An 18,103-nucleotide genomic window follows, 5' to 3' on the forward strand; every position below is an offset into this window, starting at 1 on the left:
TATCTTGCAACACTGGGTACAACAGTGCCATGTGAATGCCTCTTCTCAATTTCAGGTGACATTGTAAACAAGAAGCAGGCACGATTATCTCCAGCAAACATAACCAAACTTGTTTGTCTGAGCGATTGGTTGAAGTAGGACTGAGTGGATATGTAGGTTCTAAAGTTTTACATTGTTTTATTTTTGAATGCAATTATTTTTCTGTACATAATTCTACATCTTTTATAACGTTCATGATAAAAAGATTGCACTACAGTACTTGTATTAGGTGAACTGGAATATACTATTTGTTTTGGTTTTTCACAGTGCAAATATTTGTATTAAAAATAAATAGAAAATGAGCACTGTATACTTTGTATTCTGTGTTGTAACTGAAATCAATATATTTGAAAATGTAGAAAACATCCAAAAATGGTATTCTATTATTGTTTAACTGTGATTAATGTTTTTAATCACTTGACAGCCTTACATATTATTATTATTACATATTTCTATTATGGTAGCACCTATAAGCCCCAGTCATGGACCAGACCTCACTGTTGTAGGCACTGTACAAACACAAATCAAAAAGATGGTCCCTGACTCAAGAGTTTACAATTTAAGTCATTAACCCTGGATGTTCATTTAAAAACACAGTATAAAATACTATATAATATTAAAGACTACCCATAACATCTAGGCATATAAATACATACACATTTAACTACTAATATGAGAATAGTAGACTAAATTAACCCTTCCAATTCTCAGCACACACTTTCTCAAAAACCTGGAGGAAAAAGATGTTCTTTGCCTTATTGTCCAGAAGTTTCTGGTGGACCAAGGTAGAGCAGTGAATTTCAACAAGTTAGGGAAATCTCAATAAATATCTGCCAGTGACTCTCTGAGTTTGTGTTGAGGGAGCTTCTGCTCAAGCGCCTTACCTGTTCACAACTGCAGTACGGACTAAGTATAACTGCAATATGGCCTAACATTACTATAATGTATTAACATTTTAAATAAGTTAAAAAATAAACTTGCATCAAAATGCAGCCTTCTCAAATTTTAGTGAGTGAAAGGAGGCTGTTTTTTAAAGTATACACAGAAATGGGAGAAGGGGACTATTTTTAAGATCAATACAAGCTTTATAAATATGCCACAAAACCATGTACTGCAGTAAGTATCTACAATACTTGTGGTCTTCATAGTGGAGTGGATGCTGATATTTACATTTTTCCAAACATAAGTAGTCTCAGTTTCTTTTGTGCAGAAAAGCTTTTGCATTAGTTATTTTTGGTTTCAGTTAAATTAAGAGGTGCAGAGATAATATTTCTTCATTGGGACTATTTCATTCAAAGTTGAGAAATAAAGCAGGAGATAAAAAAGCAGAAAACATTATTTATAGATTGGAAAACAAAAATCAGCTGAGAGACAATGAGATCTACTAATTATAAAAAACTTGAAGGGCATGGAGCTAGATTTTCAAAGGTATTTAGGCACCCAAAGATGCAGCTAGACAGCTAAAAATACAGATTTCAATGGGAGTTAGGCACCTAACCTGCTTAGGGACTTTTGAAAATCCTACTAGGTACCTAAATACTTCTGAAAATCCAGCCCATGGAAAACAGAAATGATCTGTGAATTCATTAACTATAGCTAATACTTTCTTTGTTTAATAAATCAGTTTTAAATGCAAAGTATGTTTTGACATATTTACTTTTTTTTCCCTTATGTATCCAACACATTTAAGGTAGCCACATTTAATTTTTTTTTAAATTAAATGCTAGTTTTGTGTATTTTTAATTGAATTCCAATTTCAATTCAAATGCTGCTTGATATAAAACTCATTAATACAAAATTAAGCACCTAGTACAATAAGAAATATATCAGTGACAATTTCTAAATCAAGATTGGATGTTTTTCCAAAAGCTATACTCTAGGAATTATTTCGAGTAAGTTCTATAGGCTGTGCTATACAGGACTTCAGATTAGATTAGCAGTTCTCAAACTGTGAGTCAGGACCCCAAAGTGGATCAGGACCCCATTTTAATGGGGTCACCAAGGCAAGCATTAGACTTGTTGGGATCCAGGACTGAAGCTGACGCCTGAGCTCCACCCCCACCTGGGGTAATGGGGCTTGGGCTGCAGCCTCCTCCCCTGCCCCCCCAGGGCTCAGGCTCCAGCTCTGCCACCCACCCCCCACCTCCCAGGGATCATGTAGTAACATTATTGTCACAACAGGGGTCATCATGCAATGAAGTTTGAGAATCCAAGGATTAGATTATCACAATGGTCCCTTATAGATTCAGAATCAATGGTAAGTTTTCATATTCTAACACAATAAAAATGTAAAAATTTAGAATCTGAATACATTTATATTGAGCTATATAAATGCTTAAATAAAATATTTACAATATAGTGTTTCCTCCTGGTAAGCAAAGAGAGCCATCAAATTTAGTAAAGATTTATATATAATATTTAGCATATATTTATATTATAGTATATCTAGTTGTGAATTAACATGTTTTAATGGTTATACCCATCAGTGCAGCAAACCCTGCAGGACCTTCCCTTGGAGGGCGCGGAGATTTTTTCAGAGCAGACTGACTCCAAGCTGCACAGCTTGAAAGACTCCAGGGCGACTATGAAGTTGTTGGGAATGCATACATCGGCAATCCAACACAAGCACTTTTAGCCCCAACCACAAGAACAGCGCTCATATCCTCCTCAGCCGAGGCAGGGTTTTTATAGATGAAGGGGCAGGAATGGCAGGCGGAAACCTTCCAACCTCCCCTTCATCAGGCTCTAAACAGGCCTTTTGAAGATGGACAAAAGGAGGATAGCGCATCCACCACACTACTATGTTTTCTGAATCGTCTATCCCACTTCTACCATGCTTGGTCCCAAATAACATAGGACCACTGGGTTCTTTGCATGGTAGAAGTGGGATATTCTCTCCAATTCTGGCTCCTCCCCTCCCTGCCACCCCCATCCCCAATCTTTTTCAGGGACCTCTCTCATGAGCAACTCCTTATCCAGGAGGTGCAATCACTCCTCGCCATAGAGGCAGTGGAGGAGGTTCTTCAGGAGCTAAGGGGAAAGGGCTTCTACTCCCATTATTTCCTAATCCCCAAGGCAAAAGGGGGTCTCAGACCTCTTTTAGACCTGTGAGGACTCAACCAGTTCATGGTGAAGTTGAAGTTCCGCATGGTCTCCCTGAGCACTATTATCCCTTCCCTGGATCCAGAAGACTGGTACACCGCACTCAACATGAAAGGAACATGCTTTCATATAGCCATTCAACTTGCGCACAGATGTTTTCTCTGGTTTTCGCTCAGCCACAAACACTATCAGTTCACAGTCCTCCCATTTGATCTGCCAACAGCCCCTGAGTATTCACCAAGTGCATGTCGGTCGTAGCAGCCTTCCTTTGGAGGAGGCAGTTGCAGGTATACCCATACCTAGACAACTGATCTGTGAGAGAAAAAGCCAGCAGAGGGGGGCAGCTATTAAGAGCTATTGTATCAGTAGTGAAAGACAAAAAACTCTTAACCATTGTGAGTGGTAATTTGGGAATCAACCATGTCCCTTACAGATACCCAAAAACATCCTGGTTCCAACATTTTTCACAGCTCTAGTATGAACATTTTCTTAAATTCATAAAATAAAACAGATTATTATTCACTAACCTGATTCGAGCTCAGCTGTGAAGAACCATCTTGAAATACCATAGTAACCACCAGAGCTACTGCCTCTTTTATAGTTGTGATTAACTGGCTTTTTTCCTTGTGTCCCAAACTTCCGACATCACAAAATGTTTTTTCAGGTGATTCTGCTTGCTCAGAAGCCCAATCATACTTTGTTTTATGTGAATTAACATCTTCCTTCACTGGTAGCCACTGCTCCATCTTGTATGAGCAATAAGTAGATATATCCTTCTTCCTTTTAAGACTGGTGATTTTATTATTTTCACTATCCTTATTTTTCTTTCTTTGTACTGACAAGTTTCTCTCTATATCGTCCCATTTTGGTAGGTCCACATCCTGGTAATTTATAAAAGTGCTCATACTAGAAGTGAGCAATACTGAGCTCACTATTTTGGTGTTTTGATTACACAACATTTTGTCCGTAAGTTCTGTACTGGCTAATTGACTACTATTTTCTGCAGTGCTGATATTCATATTTAATGATGCAGCTATAGAATCATGGATCTCCTGGAAGAATCAGAAACTTTTTAGTGGATAAATTATTCACCTTTTTATTATAGGTGAGAAAATTAAGTAAATATCAATTTAACATTTCCTGAAAAGCTTTTCAAAATGATTTATGCAGAAAAAACACAAAAATGTTGATATTGTCTTACTTTCATTTTAAAATAAATCTGCCTGATGCGTTTTATGAGTTCTATTAAAATAGAAGATTCAATTTAACAAGATTATATAACAAAGAGAAAACACTATAAAGACTAAATATGCATCCCTTTAAAAAAAGTCACTCCGCTCCTTTATATTATTTGTAATAAAAAATTAGAATTATTTTTCAATTGTTGCTGTTGGTGTCATATTTACGTGAATTACAGGGCTGAAGGAAAGTGCAAAGTTAACAGCCTACTGACTGCAAAACCGGTATTAGCAGCTCCTGTACAAGCTTCTCTATCATCCATATTAAAGTGCTTCATCCATGACCTGGCAAGACAGTCTTCAGAGGCCAAATGGAAGTTAATTTTCCATGCCCATTCACTCTTTCGCCTCATTTATCAAGCAGGGTACCAAAAATGTGACTAATTTCTCCTTCCTCAGCTTATTCCTCAGGCTCCCTAACTTCAAAGTTATGAAACCAATTCTCTAGCTTGAGACTACACACTCTGGGAACAAGTTGATAATAAACACAAATAACAGAAAAATCTGTCTTCTTATGTGTGGCTTGTCTGCCATCAATGTAGCTAATGGTTCTGACTGATAGTATCTGGTTAGGGAAGAAGATAAACTGAATGAATCTGAAATGAATGGAGTAGGGGGCATTATAAAGAGTTTGCCCCAATCACCATTCCCAAACATATGTGCTGGAACTAGGGATGCGGGAGGTGCTGCTGTGCCCCCTGACTTGAAGTGGTTTCCATCATATAAAAGGTTTACAGTTTGGTTCAATAGCTCTCAGTACTCCTACTATAAAAATTGTAGTGCCCCTGTTCCCAATAGGACACCACTAAGGCTGAAAGAGAGGGAATATCCTTAGCACGACACCCAAACATGCAATCAGTGGAGTGAATTCTACTGCCAAATAGCAAGCAGAGAGTCCTACATTTTTTTGTGTTCACTTTGTGTGCATGTAAAATTGAATTATGATACCAAGTATTACACATAAAACTGTGGGTGACAGTTCTCCTGTAAAGGCTCAAAGGCAGACCAACAGACAAAACGATTAATTTACTATATTTCAAAATGTCATTTTGGGAGGAAAGAAAGGAGGTTTGACTCATGAATTCTGAACGCTTGGGGCTGGCAATACTGTAATCTTGACTGTTCCAGGCTATGACTCCTAGGGTAAAAAAATGTTCCTGCTGGATACAGGAAGCAGAAATTCGGGCATGTCTCCTTTCCTCCTCTGCTCACTATAGTCCTCCTTCTGCTAGTTAGAATATACTCCTCTGAGTGTGTTTATTTTGGGGGTGGGACAGGGCTGACTCCACATGCACAATATACCCTTTCCACTCATCTCCTATGGCTGACTACAGCTATGACCCCAAGAGCCACAGAGAAGCAAGGTAAACCTAGTCCCCATATTACACTAGTGGTGGAAAGAAATGGCACTTCAAAAGTAATACAAGCTTCTTCCTGGAGAAACAGATAGAGACAACTTGGGAGTTATTAGAGTGAGCTGACAAAGGAGGCAGAACTGGAGCCAAGACTCCCGCTGCTAACTGGATGACAGAGGTAAGACAGAAAGATAGAGGAAGGATGCCTATTTTCCAAATGGGTGACTGATAATACACAAGTATCAGAGGGATAGCTGTGTTTGCTGCTTTTACAGATCCAGACTAAGAGTCCTGTGGCACTTTATAAACTAACAGACATAATGGAGCATGAGCTTTCATGGGTGAATACCCACTTCGTCGGATGCATCCATTACGTCTGTTAGTCTATAAGGTGCCACAGGACTCTTTGCTGCTGATAATACACACACAGTTTATGCTAATAAAATTTATGGTGGAAAATAAAATTTAACAACATAAAAAGTATATTTTTGAACTTTTTCCTTAGTTTTACAATATACTTGCCTCTTCATTTTCCAAAGTGATTTTCTTTTCCCTGAATTTATACTCATTCATCTTCTCATTATTACCTTTAAAAAAAAAAAAGGCATTTGTATACTATAGCCAGAGGTGGCAGCAATGCCTATGGCTAAGATCTCCAAAAACTTTCCTTTATAAGACCCTATTTTCAATTGCTTTTAACTTCACCAAACTTTAAGCATTTGCACTGAAATTTTCCCTGCCATTTGTATGCTTCAGGCTGAATTAAAAAAAAAAAGATTGTGTTAAAATAATTCAGCTGTTTTCTAGGATAATTATTGAAAAAACCTGCACAACTTCACAGAGATGCATTAATACCTCCACGCGCTGTTGCAAGGGCTTGACATTTGGCAGAGGTCAGTCTCTGGTGTTAAGGATGTGCGTTTTCCCATTCATGTGAAAAATCCACTCACATTTGGGCAAGTTATAAGCATCTGAAAAATCGCAATTCACATACAATTCTAACCCATTGAGGCTGGCACCTTAATTCTCCAAAGAGTCCTCCTTCACCAAAAGGCTCCATTTGTGCACACAAATCCTGTGTGTCAACCAGACTGTGTATGCTTCATCCGCACAGAGTGCCCGAGCATGCCTTATCCCACAAAAACTGCTAGGATTTTATTTACAACTGATCCTTCTGGCAGCAGGTGGCGCACTTTGGTGCTGGGCACCAGAACTCAGAGCAAGGAAATTCTCTTTCCTCTGCTCTCAACCCCTGCTTACCAGAGCTCAAGATGGATAGAGGAACAAGAACAATCTGCATCAAATGCAAAGAGATGAGAAGCAGGGGTAGGCTGGGATAGGTTAGAACAGAGGGGAAACAAGGACAGGAGCCAAGGTAGTTGACAGGAAGCAACGAGAACAAAGACAGACGCCAATAGAACAGGAGCAGAAGGGGGACAGGGACAAGCCTAAAGGATGAACAGGGACAGAAGGGTATATAACTTCTAGAGAACATCTCCCTCCAGAACCTGGAATTGAAACTGGTATTCCAGAGTCCCAGCATTTTTCTGCTGTCTAGTAAATAGACATGGAACCCACTGGCAAAGTGCACATGCCAGCCCCTTTTAGTTGCTGGTCCAGAGGATAACAACTTACTACCATTCCCAACTACTTAGTTAGCTCAGGCAATAGAGGTCTGTGCCGTGTATCTAAATATCCCAACCCTGCTAATGACCCGTGTGGGGATCAGCACCATTCCACATGATGGAATTTTTTCCCCCCGTTTGCTGAATTGTTTCAAAAAAATTATTGGCAGAGTGAACAAGGCCCTATACTCAACTCAATAGAATTTCTCAGTTTGTCCGTAAGTAACCCAATAACTTTGGAGCACCATATTTGATCGATTCCAAAATTTCAAGGAAAGTTCTGGGCAGAACTCTATTGATTTTTTTTTGGGTGGGGGAGAGAATCAGCGAACAGGAAAATGGAAATGGAGGAGACACAGAGCCCCCTTGCATCTGCTTAGTTCACTTATCTGCTTTAACCAGCTCAGTAACTGACCTTCCATCCTAACACTATCTCCAACCTCCACCTCAGCTCTGCCCATACCCCAGTGGAGTTTAAAATGTTGATATTCTGTAAGATTTATTGGACAGAAAGAAAAGAAATAGCAGGGGGGAGCCAGAGGGAGAGGAGAATGAAAGAGGTTTTATTCCTTCCTCCCTCTTAGCACTTTGCTTCCCCAAAGCCTACTCCATGTGAGGGAGGGCTCCAGCCATCTGCCCATCCCTTCCAATCAAGTTGGAGACTAAATTCACTTTGGAGACACACACAGCTTCTGGCATGGGAGAAGAGTGGGGGTGGGGGAGATGCACAACCCCTGGCATGAGGTGGGGTGAGTGCAAGATGAATTGAAAATATTCCTGCTTTAGATATTTGGGTTATTCAATACTCCTTCTCATGGCTATTTGATGAATTTAAATTAAGTACCTCCACTTATGTCATATGTAGGTGTATTATGTTATGTTTCTGAATGTTATGATTTATCATCCCATAGGCCCAAACATTTGAAAAAATTATGTTTGACCCTGCATTCAATAACTAACAGATAAAACAAAAAAATATAAAAAACTGAGAAAAAGACAAGCAGCTTAAATGACAATTTAATTTAAATTCTGTGGCAGTACACTGTAAAATAGCTATAGGCTCTAATCTATCCATACATTTCACAGATTCTCACTGCATGCTTTTTTCCTTTCAAAAGCCATTTGCACTTAAAGAATTAAATGATACATAGAACTCAACCTGCATGAGCAGAGTGTGAATGGCACATGGAGGTATGTAAGTTAGATCCCTGGTGTGCACAATGAGCTTGGCCTACAGAAACAATGAAACGTACAACCCTCTAGTATCACATACATTCACAACAGCAACAGAGAGTCCTGTGGCACCGTTAAGACTAACAGGTGTATTGGAGCATAAGCTTTCATGGGTGAATACAAAGTAGGTATTCACCCACGAAAGCTTATGCTCCAATACATCTGTTAGTCTTAAAGGTGCCACAGGACTCTGTTGCTTTTTACAGATCCAGACTAACACGGCTACCCCTCTGATACCATTCACAATATCTTTCCCCTGCCCTCCCCCAACATGGATCATCAGCAAAGGTTTGAAACCTGGCCTTGTAGAATCCCAGCTGAGACCCTTAAGACTTGAGCTAGCCTTTCTGTGGACCAAACAATAAGGGACGAGGGGAAGAGACTTAGCAATTTCCCATTGAATTACACCACTCTTAGCTAGACAGCTGTAGAAAACCGGAGATGAGGAATCCTGGATTCTATTCCCACTGTAATGGATTTTGAGGAGATAACCAAAGCATATAGAAGTGGATTAAGTGGGTAAGGTTTGGATCTACCACATTAGAGAACTGGGTTCTATATTCCTAAATATCAGAATGACCTTATGTAATTTTGCTGTTAACATATTTGTAAAACAGAAGCAGCAGCAACTCACACTTACCTGCCTTCCAGGGTTAGCATCACGACCTTGTTTGGTAATAAGGGTGGTGAACATAACGGAAATATAAAACACCCTCGGCAGAGACAAGATTTCACCTCATGGTCTCCTATTTCCCAGCTCAGGGAACTTTCCCATAAGCCAATAGGTATTATATTAAGTGAAGTCTATAATACAGACAACACTCGTCACATGACGATGATAGTGTTGAGAGTGCTTAATATGTCTGCTTCGTGCAGACAAAATTAAAAAATAGTAACGTGTAAACTTCAGAAAAATTAGGATTACCTATTTCTAGTTAGTATTGTCCTACTTAGCAGATGTAACGTGTGAGGCAAAATTCAGATCCCTTGGAACTTATACGTTTTTGTCAAAAGGCACCCAAAACAGTCCTCATCCTATTAAAAAAAAATTTAAGTGATCATTTTTACATCAACGTATTCCAAACAGGGCTTTGGAGCTGTGCTCAGGCTCTGCTCCAGCTCCAGGCAAAAACCTGCAGCTCCACTGCTCCGGAACTGCTCCATGCTCCAGCTCCGGGCTCCACTCCAAAGCCCTGATTCCAAATGTATCAAATTGATCTGCATCAAACTAACATAAAAATTCAAATACAATGAGAAGTTTAATTTCAATGGCGTTTCCCCTCTCCACACATACACTTTTACATTTCTCAAAAAATAATCATTTAACAGTTTTGTCAAAATATAAACATTGCCACAACCTTAACTATGGTATCACTACAGCTCCACCATAATATATACACAGAGTATGTGTATTTTTTAAAGCAAATTATATTTATTTATATCTTGGATATCAAACTATTATTACAATGAAACAGGCAACCATAGGTAAGTTTTCTTATTTATTAAGAAGCAACAAGTTGGCCAAATTCTGAAGTATTTATTCAGGTAAAACTCTTATTGTAGTAAGTGGGATCTTTCCTTCAGTAACGCCAGACACTAAAAACATAAAGCTAATAAATATTAAATAAATTATACTACATTGTTGTATTATAGGATGAAGATCAGTGGACAATATTAAATGAGAAAAAATTGTAAAACTTTAATTCTACTAAGGACCTCATCTAATGCAATTACAAAAAATAATCCATTAAAGTTCTAGATTTTATTCCAAGGGAATCTCTAGTTTTGCCCAGTTACACCTTCTTCACCATGCACTGTTCAGAGGATCTCACCTGTATCTTAATATCCAACTAACCTTAGTTCTGTTTTGTATATCTTTTCCTGCAGTCTGGAAAAAAAATCACTAGATGGCAATATAAACCTATCTTTGCTTTCACAGATTTTAAAGGCTAGAAGAAAGACAATTGTGATAATCTATTCTCACACCAGAAGCCATAGAATTTCACTCAGTAAATTCCTTCATAAAGCCCATAATTTCTGGCTGAAAAAGAGCATATATTTTAGAAAGACATACAAACTTTCCAAAGGCACTTCCAAGAGATTAGCAAAAATCACATTTAATTCTCCACATATTACAATAAAATACAGCCTAAAAGTGTCTTCATAGAGGGGGTTCTAAAAGGCTTATCTCAGAAGTTGAAGTGTGTGTGTTTGCGTCTTACATGAAAAACAGAACAGAAAATTGTGATTCCTCTCCATTTCGAGTCTACCTGTTCTTAAGAATTGACTTCTTTTTCCATCTATCATACAAATTAACAGGCTTAAACCTAGGAAATTCCCAGAACAGAGCACAAATTGTAAACTTATTTTTAAAACATATAGAACAGGAATAATCAACAGTGTGTTTACTAGGTTGAAAGTGGTTTCATAAAAATGTTTTATTTTCTGTAAGTTTGCTTTTAAAATTATCACGTTTTAGGTAAGTGGACAATAGTAATTAGAAGTAGGTACTCTATTTTTTGTTTTTCCTCAAGTTTACAAGTTAGTTTTTATATCCACTTTCTCTTTTTCACTTACCTAGAAGTTCCGTGAATTGTCTCCATTTGCTTTTATAAAACTAATAGCTTTAATTTCTCATTTTAAATATGGAGAGAGGAGAGAGATCAGAAAGATCTAGCAGCAGAGCAACATAATATCACACAGAAAAATGGACCTATACTAGAACTCAGTCCCTCATTTCCAAGGAAGTAGGGGCTTGAGAGCAGAATAGAGGCAGCAAGCTTATCCCTTTGAAAGGAGGGCGTGGGTGTTGGAGGGAAAGACAGATTAAAAAGTGATATGGTATTGTTGCATATTTATTTGTATACTTTTATTTGGTAGGTATGTTTGGGTTGTCAGAATGTAATAACAGGCCAAGTCAGAACCGCAACTTTTGTCCAGGGACTATTTTTGTTAACATTTCTCAAACAGGAAATCTTTAGATGGTCATCCAGTTTGTGTAAATTATATTACATAAACGCACAACTATGACTAAATCTACCATTGTAGCTTTTCCTTAATTATGTTTTTATAGTTCTGACACTTTAAGAGAGTACTGAAAGGTATATACAAGTTATAACGAGCAATAAAATGAAAAGCATGACTTCATAAAGCTAACTCAGGACAGTTTAGGTTCTTGTTGAGATGTAATCCTTAGGGACAAATCACTACCATTCTAGAATTAGAAGTACATCCTGGATATCAAATGAACCTTCCAACTACTACTGCATCATACGAAAGATACAATTTAGCAAGTAGCCCAACGGTTTTCATCAAGTTGTTGAAGCATGGGTCTAGAGATATTACTGCTGACAAATCACAATATTGATTCTTTTTCCAAACACAAGTTTCCATATTGCTTTAGTTATTCCTGAGGCATTGCTGTTCTTTTTCTCAGATGGATCAGTCAACTGCCCTCAGAAGCAAATAAAGAAATGGGAGAGAGAGTTTGGTTCAAGCATGACATGTTTGAACAGATCACAGGGGTTACTGCCTCAATGGACTACAGAAAGGAAAACCAAATTGGGCAAGATACTTTAAAGAAAAAAAGTTAAAAACTGGAAGTGTAGGGGTCAGAAAGCAGATCTTCACTACCAGCTGTTGACCTGGAATAAGTAATATGTTCTCTGTCAGTACACCTCATGGCAATGTAACATTTAGATGATGTTTGTGTCATGTTTAGGTATACTTGACTGTGGTACAGTTCCTAATGTTTTATGTCCCTTTGAGTAAGAACTTGCTATTGGTTTAGTTGTTTTTTAGGACAGTGCCCAGCTAATTAACTCCATTTAAAGAAAAGTTCCAGACCAACAACCTACAAACAAAAGTACATGTACATATTATACTTGACTGCTTTTGTATGTATGTAAGACAAGGGCGGTAATTGTTGTGCTCTACTCAGCACTGGTGAGGACTCAGCTATCCAATTCTGGGCACCAAGCTTTACGAAAGACATGGACACATTGGAGATGGTCCCAAGGAGAGCAACAAAAATGATACAAGATTTAGAAAACCTGACCTATAAAAACAAAACAAAACTGTATGTTTAGTCTTGAGAAAAGAAGACTGAGTGGGAACCTAACAATAGACTTCAAGTATGTTAAGTGTTGATATAAAGAAAAGGGTGACCAATTGTTCTCCATGTCCATCGACAGTAACACAAGAAATAAGACAAGGCTTAATCTGCTGCCAGGGAAGGTTCTAGATATTAGGAGAACCTTTCTAATTATAAGGGTAGTCAAGCTCTGGAATAGGCTTCCAGAGAGGTTGTAGAATCCCAATCATTAGAGGTTTTTAAGAACAGACTGGATGAACATCTGTCAGGAATGGTTTAGGTTTACTTGGTCCTGCCTCAGCGCATGGGGCTGGATTTGACTTCTCAAGGCCCCTTCCAGTCCAACAATTCTATGCTTTAACAATATTCTTACATGGGATTAAGATATCCAGTTTTAAATGGTTAACCGAGTCATTTACTCAACAGTTCTTGCAGTAATGCCATGGAATTTGTAAATATCCTGAAGCAAGTGCAGTCTTGCTTGTGAAAGTGGTCAGTGCACACATTATCAGCTCTGACTCTCATGTAGTTCCATCATTGGATCTACCATGTTTGACTTGTACACTGACTTTCAAGATGACTTGCACATACGAGGACAAATTCTACTCTGTAATACTGGTGCAATCCCTCAGTGAAACTACTGAGCTAGAACAAGTGTACAGAATTGGACCATATCGTTCAAGTCACCATGAACTTGCCCACCAGAATGGCACCACACCAACTGCTTTCTTTGTCCAATAGATCCTACCATGGAGCTTTCAAACTAAATTGGTTAAGACTGAGGTCACATTATATTACATGGGAATACTCCATATTGCTGTGCCATACACTAAATACCTTCTACATCAATAGGTTTCGTCATATTAAATAATCTTCCCTGCTTGTCTCCTCCCCTCCTCCAAACCAAATCCAAATAGCTAGGTTTGGCATAGAGGGTGGAGCTGGAATAATCCAATGCTCTAGGCCACAAAGCAAAAGCAAGCCTCTATACAGATGTTACAGGCCCCTAAATCTGCAGTAATTCTGCTGCTCCTACATTCTTGTTGCATGAGGGGCAATAAATTATGGATCCATCTGGAACAAATCCTCTAGCTCCAACCCCAGGATTTGGGGTTGGATGGAAAAAAGGAAGGATGGTCCAGTGGATAAAACACTGGCCTGAAACTTAGGAGACTTGTATTTGTTTCCCTGCTCTGCCACAGATTTCGTCCTGAGTGAACTTTGGAAATTTTCTTCAGTCTCTCTGAGCAGCATGTTGCCATCTGTAAAACAGGGATAGTAGTACTTCTGCCTCAAGAATTTTCAGAGCCAATACTGCCTATGATTCTATTATTCTATAAAAAAAAGAGCCATAAGAGGTCCTGCCCCAGCTACACCCACATCAAAATTCATATAAAGCAAGTAAAAAGAGGGCCAACAAGTCAAATATATATATATATATAAGTAAAAAGGGAAAGAAAATAAGAAATCTAAGAAATAGTCATCCTATAACTCAGGTTCCATCCACTCCACTGAGGAAAAGAGCTCTCAGAATCAGGGCTCAGAGACAGATAAGGGGGGGGGTGGAAAAACAGTGAAGATGTCCCTCCCACATCCCGCCTGATAAGTTTGATATTGTGTGCAGAATGGTTGGACCTGCCATCCAGATACAGCCAGAGAAGGTGCCTGAAGGCAAGCCTAAAGGCAAATACTTCCCATCCAAATCTTTGCATGGGGTATGTCTACATCACGGAATTATTTTGATTTTACATAAACCGGTTTTGTAAAACAGATTGTATAAAGTCGAGTGCACGCAGCCACACTAAGCACATTAATTCAGTGGTGTGCGTCCACGTACTGAGGCTAGCGTCAATTTCTGGAGCGCTGCACTGTGAGTAGCTATCCTGTAGCTATCCCATAGTTCCCACAGTCTTCCCCGCCCATTGGAATTCTGGGTTGAGATCCCAATGCATGATGGTGCAAAAACAGTGTCACGGGTGATTCTGGGTAAATGTCATCACTCGTTCCTTCCTCCGTGAAAGCAACGGCAGACAATCATTTCACGCCCTTTTTCCCTGGATTGGCTTGGCAGACGCCATAGCATGGCAACCATGGAGCCCGTTTTGCCTTTTGTCACTGTCACCATATGTGTACTGGATGCCGCTGACAGAGGCGGTACTGCAGTGCTACACAGCAGCATTCATTTGCATCACCACCTGTGCTGATCAGAGCTCCCCGCTGGACAAACAGGAAATGAAATTCAAAAGTTCGGAGGGCTTTTCCTGTCTACCTGGCCAGTGCATCTGAGTTCAGATTGCTTTCCAGAGTGGTCACAGTGGTGCACTGTGGGATACCGCCCGGAGGCCAATACCGTCGATTTGCGGCCACACTAACCCTAATCCGACATGGCAATATCGATTTCAGTGCTACTCCTCTCGTCGGGGAGGAGTACAGAAACCGGTTTAAAGAGCCCTTTACATCGATATAAAGGGCCTTGTTGTGTGGACAAGTGCAGGGTTAAATTGGTTTAAAGCTGCTAAATTCGGTTTAAACGCGTAGTGTAGTCCAGGCCTGAGACAACAATACTACTGCATTCTTGAACGATGTGATCAGGGATGAATGAGACAGAGAATAAACAGACGTGCACTTTGATACAAAATTCAAGAGCCCAAAATTGCCATCATAGAAATACCAAAGCTCTATTCTGCAGTGGTATCTGTAGTAAAAGATGCAATAAACCCATCTGATAAGGATTTCTCTCTCAAAGATACAGGTGAAAGTCACGTTCAAAAGGAATTCTGAGGCTTCTTCGGATGCCTAGGTCTCAGCAAAGACACTGGAGCTGCAATTATCTGGGCTTCAGGCCCTTCCCTTTGCCCTTCCCTCCATATTGTCAATAGCAAAAGGACTGACACTTCTGAGCCAAAGTTCATACTCTACTATCCTACTCGCCTGCAGCAGGGAGGATTCTGCTTAATTAGCTGTCTATGAGATACCCAATTTCATATGCCCATCTAAAATAGCCCTTTTGGTGGAAGGAGGGCTATACCACCATAGTATCTGCAACAACAGAGCCCTCATCTACAACATGTTTTGTCTTTCCAACCTTTTTTGACACCTAGCCATGCAGTAAAAAGTGAATTAATTTGAACATTGTCAATTAATTCCCCAACCAACCCTCTCACAAAAAAAAGACACTATATTACAAAAGTAAATTCTCTAAATATATTTAAAACTTTAAAAGATACTAGATTTTGTGATTTTATTGGTAGATGATTAGAAGTTGTACTATAAAGCATTTTTAGTCAATATATGAGGGTCACCCTCAAGAATGCTTGCCCTGCTAACAGATAGCCACAACTTGTTCATTCATTAAAAGTAAAGATTCATTAATATTCATTCAAGTATGAGATACCATAAGCTTGTTGAACCACAGAAATTAAACACTGGTACAGTCCTATGATTTCAACATTAAGAAACAATGTTTTATTGCCAATAAAAAGCATTTCCTAAGGCCATGTGTACACTAGAGTCCAGTTTACATAAGTTGTCATCAATCATCAGTTGCTCCAATTACATAAGTTGTGCATGTCAACACAATGCTCATGTCAGCGGAGTGTGTTCACAGTCAGCGCTCTTGCATGAATAGTGTGTTACATCGTGAGTAGCTATCCCACTATGCAACTTGCCACCCTCTGCTGATGGGAGATCTGGAGATGGATGATGACGCATCATGGGGGTGTGCTCATTGTTCCACAATGTACACATCTACCCTGATATAATGCGACCCAATATAACACAAATTCGGATACAACGCGGTAAAGCAGTGCTCCAGGGGGGCGGGCTGCGCACTCTGGCGGATCAAAGCAAGTTCAATATAATGCAGCTTCACCTATAACGCAGTAAGATTTATTGGCTCCCGAGGACAGCGTTATATCAGGGTAGAGGTGTATTTTTTTCCATCCCATCATTCTTAGTTTTGTGCCTTTTTGAACAGCCCCTATAAATGGTGCGCCCACCATTTCTACCTGAAATGGATCCTGAACTGCTGACGAGTGATGAATATTATGAACACAATGCAGCTGATCCTGCAGTATTTCATAAGCTGTGAAACACAGTCAATCTGCTTGTCTATCCTGTTGTGTACACTGGAAAGACACAACTCAAGACTGCCGCTGGCGTTCTTGGAGCAGCTGCATATGGTGGACCATCAGTACGGGGCTCAGGAAACAAGTACTGAGTGGTGGGATCACATCATGATGCATGTATGAGATGATGAGCACCAGCTGCAGGACTTTCAGATGTGCAAAGTCATTCTCCTGGAACTATGTGGGGAGCTCACCCCTGCCCTGCGGCACACAGAAACCAGAATGAGAGCAGCGCTCACAGTGGAAAAGCAAGTAGCAATCACTGTGTGGAAGCTGGCAACTCCAGACTGCTACCTGTCAGTTGCCAATCAGTTTGGAGTTGGAAAGTCCACCTTGGGGCTTATGGGTGATGCAAGTGCGGCGGGACATGAATCGCTTCCTACTATGAAGGACTGTGACTCTGGGTAATGTGCAGGAAATAGTTGATGGCTTTGTGGCAATGCTATTCCCTGACCTTGGCAGTGCGATAGATGGTACGCATATCTCAATTTTGACCCCAGACCATCTTGCAACAGAATATATCAACTGAAAGGGCTATTTCTCCATGGTCTTGCAGGCACTGGTGAATCACCAGGGCCATTTCACTGACATCAATGTGGGGCTGGTCAGGAGAAGGTTCATAACGCACACATCTTTAGGAACACTGGATTGTACAGAAAACTGCACACTGGGACTTTCTTTCCAGACCAGAAGATTCCAATGGGGGATGTGCAAATGCCGATAGTGATCCTGGAAGACCCCACCCACCCCTTACTCCCATGGCTCAAAAGCCTTACACCAGGAACTTGGACAGCAGCAAGAAGTGCTTCAACAACAGGCGCCGAATGAGACTGAATGTCCCTGTTTGGCAGATTAAAATGTTGCTAGGATGCCTTTTTGGCAGGTTAGACCTCAATGAGGAAAATATTCCAATGGTCATAGCAGACAGCTATGCTCTGCATAACATTTGCAAAGTGAAGGGGGAAAAGTTTGCCCAGGGTCAGAATGCTGAGGTGGATCAGCTGGCTGCTGATTTTGTGCAGCCAGATACCAGGGCAAGTAGTGGGGCTCAGCAGAAGGCTATTTGAATCAGGGAGGCTTTGGAGCATTTTGATAATGAGCCCCAGTAATTTGTCTTTATGCGATGCATTTGGCTAGGCAATGTTCACTTACTGCCTTGAATGACCCCTGTAATCATAGATTATTAGGGCTGGAAGGGACCTCAAGAGATCATCTAGTCCAACCCCCTGCTCAAAGCAGGACCAATCCCCAAATCCCTAAGTGGCCCCCCCAAGGATTGAACTCACAACCC

The 18,103-nt window shown here is 39.9% G+C and overlaps 1 protein-coding gene across 1 annotated transcript in view; it reads right to left on the reverse strand.

Moving 5' to 3' along the window:
* Nucleotides 1-4,404, reverse strand: part of POLN (DNA polymerase nu) — a 197,903-nt gene extending 193,499 nt beyond the window's left edge. Inside the window, exon 1 of the mRNA XM_030563754.1 lies at nucleotides 3,669-4,404. Coding sequence (XP_030419614.1) covers nucleotides 3,669-4,160 — 492 coding nt within the window. The 5' untranslated portion in view covers nucleotides 4,161-4,404. The remainder of the gene's footprint in view (nucleotides 1-3,668) is intronic.
* Between the last annotated feature and the right edge of the window lie 13,699 nt (nucleotides 4,405-18,103).

Source organism: Gopherus evgoodei, chromosome 5 (genome assembly GCF_007399415.2).
Source record: "Gopherus evgoodei ecotype Sinaloan lineage chromosome 5, rGopEvg1_v1.p, whole genome shotgun sequence".
In the NCBI taxonomy this organism is placed as follows: Eukaryota; Metazoa; Chordata; order Testudines; family Testudinidae; genus Gopherus; species Gopherus evgoodei.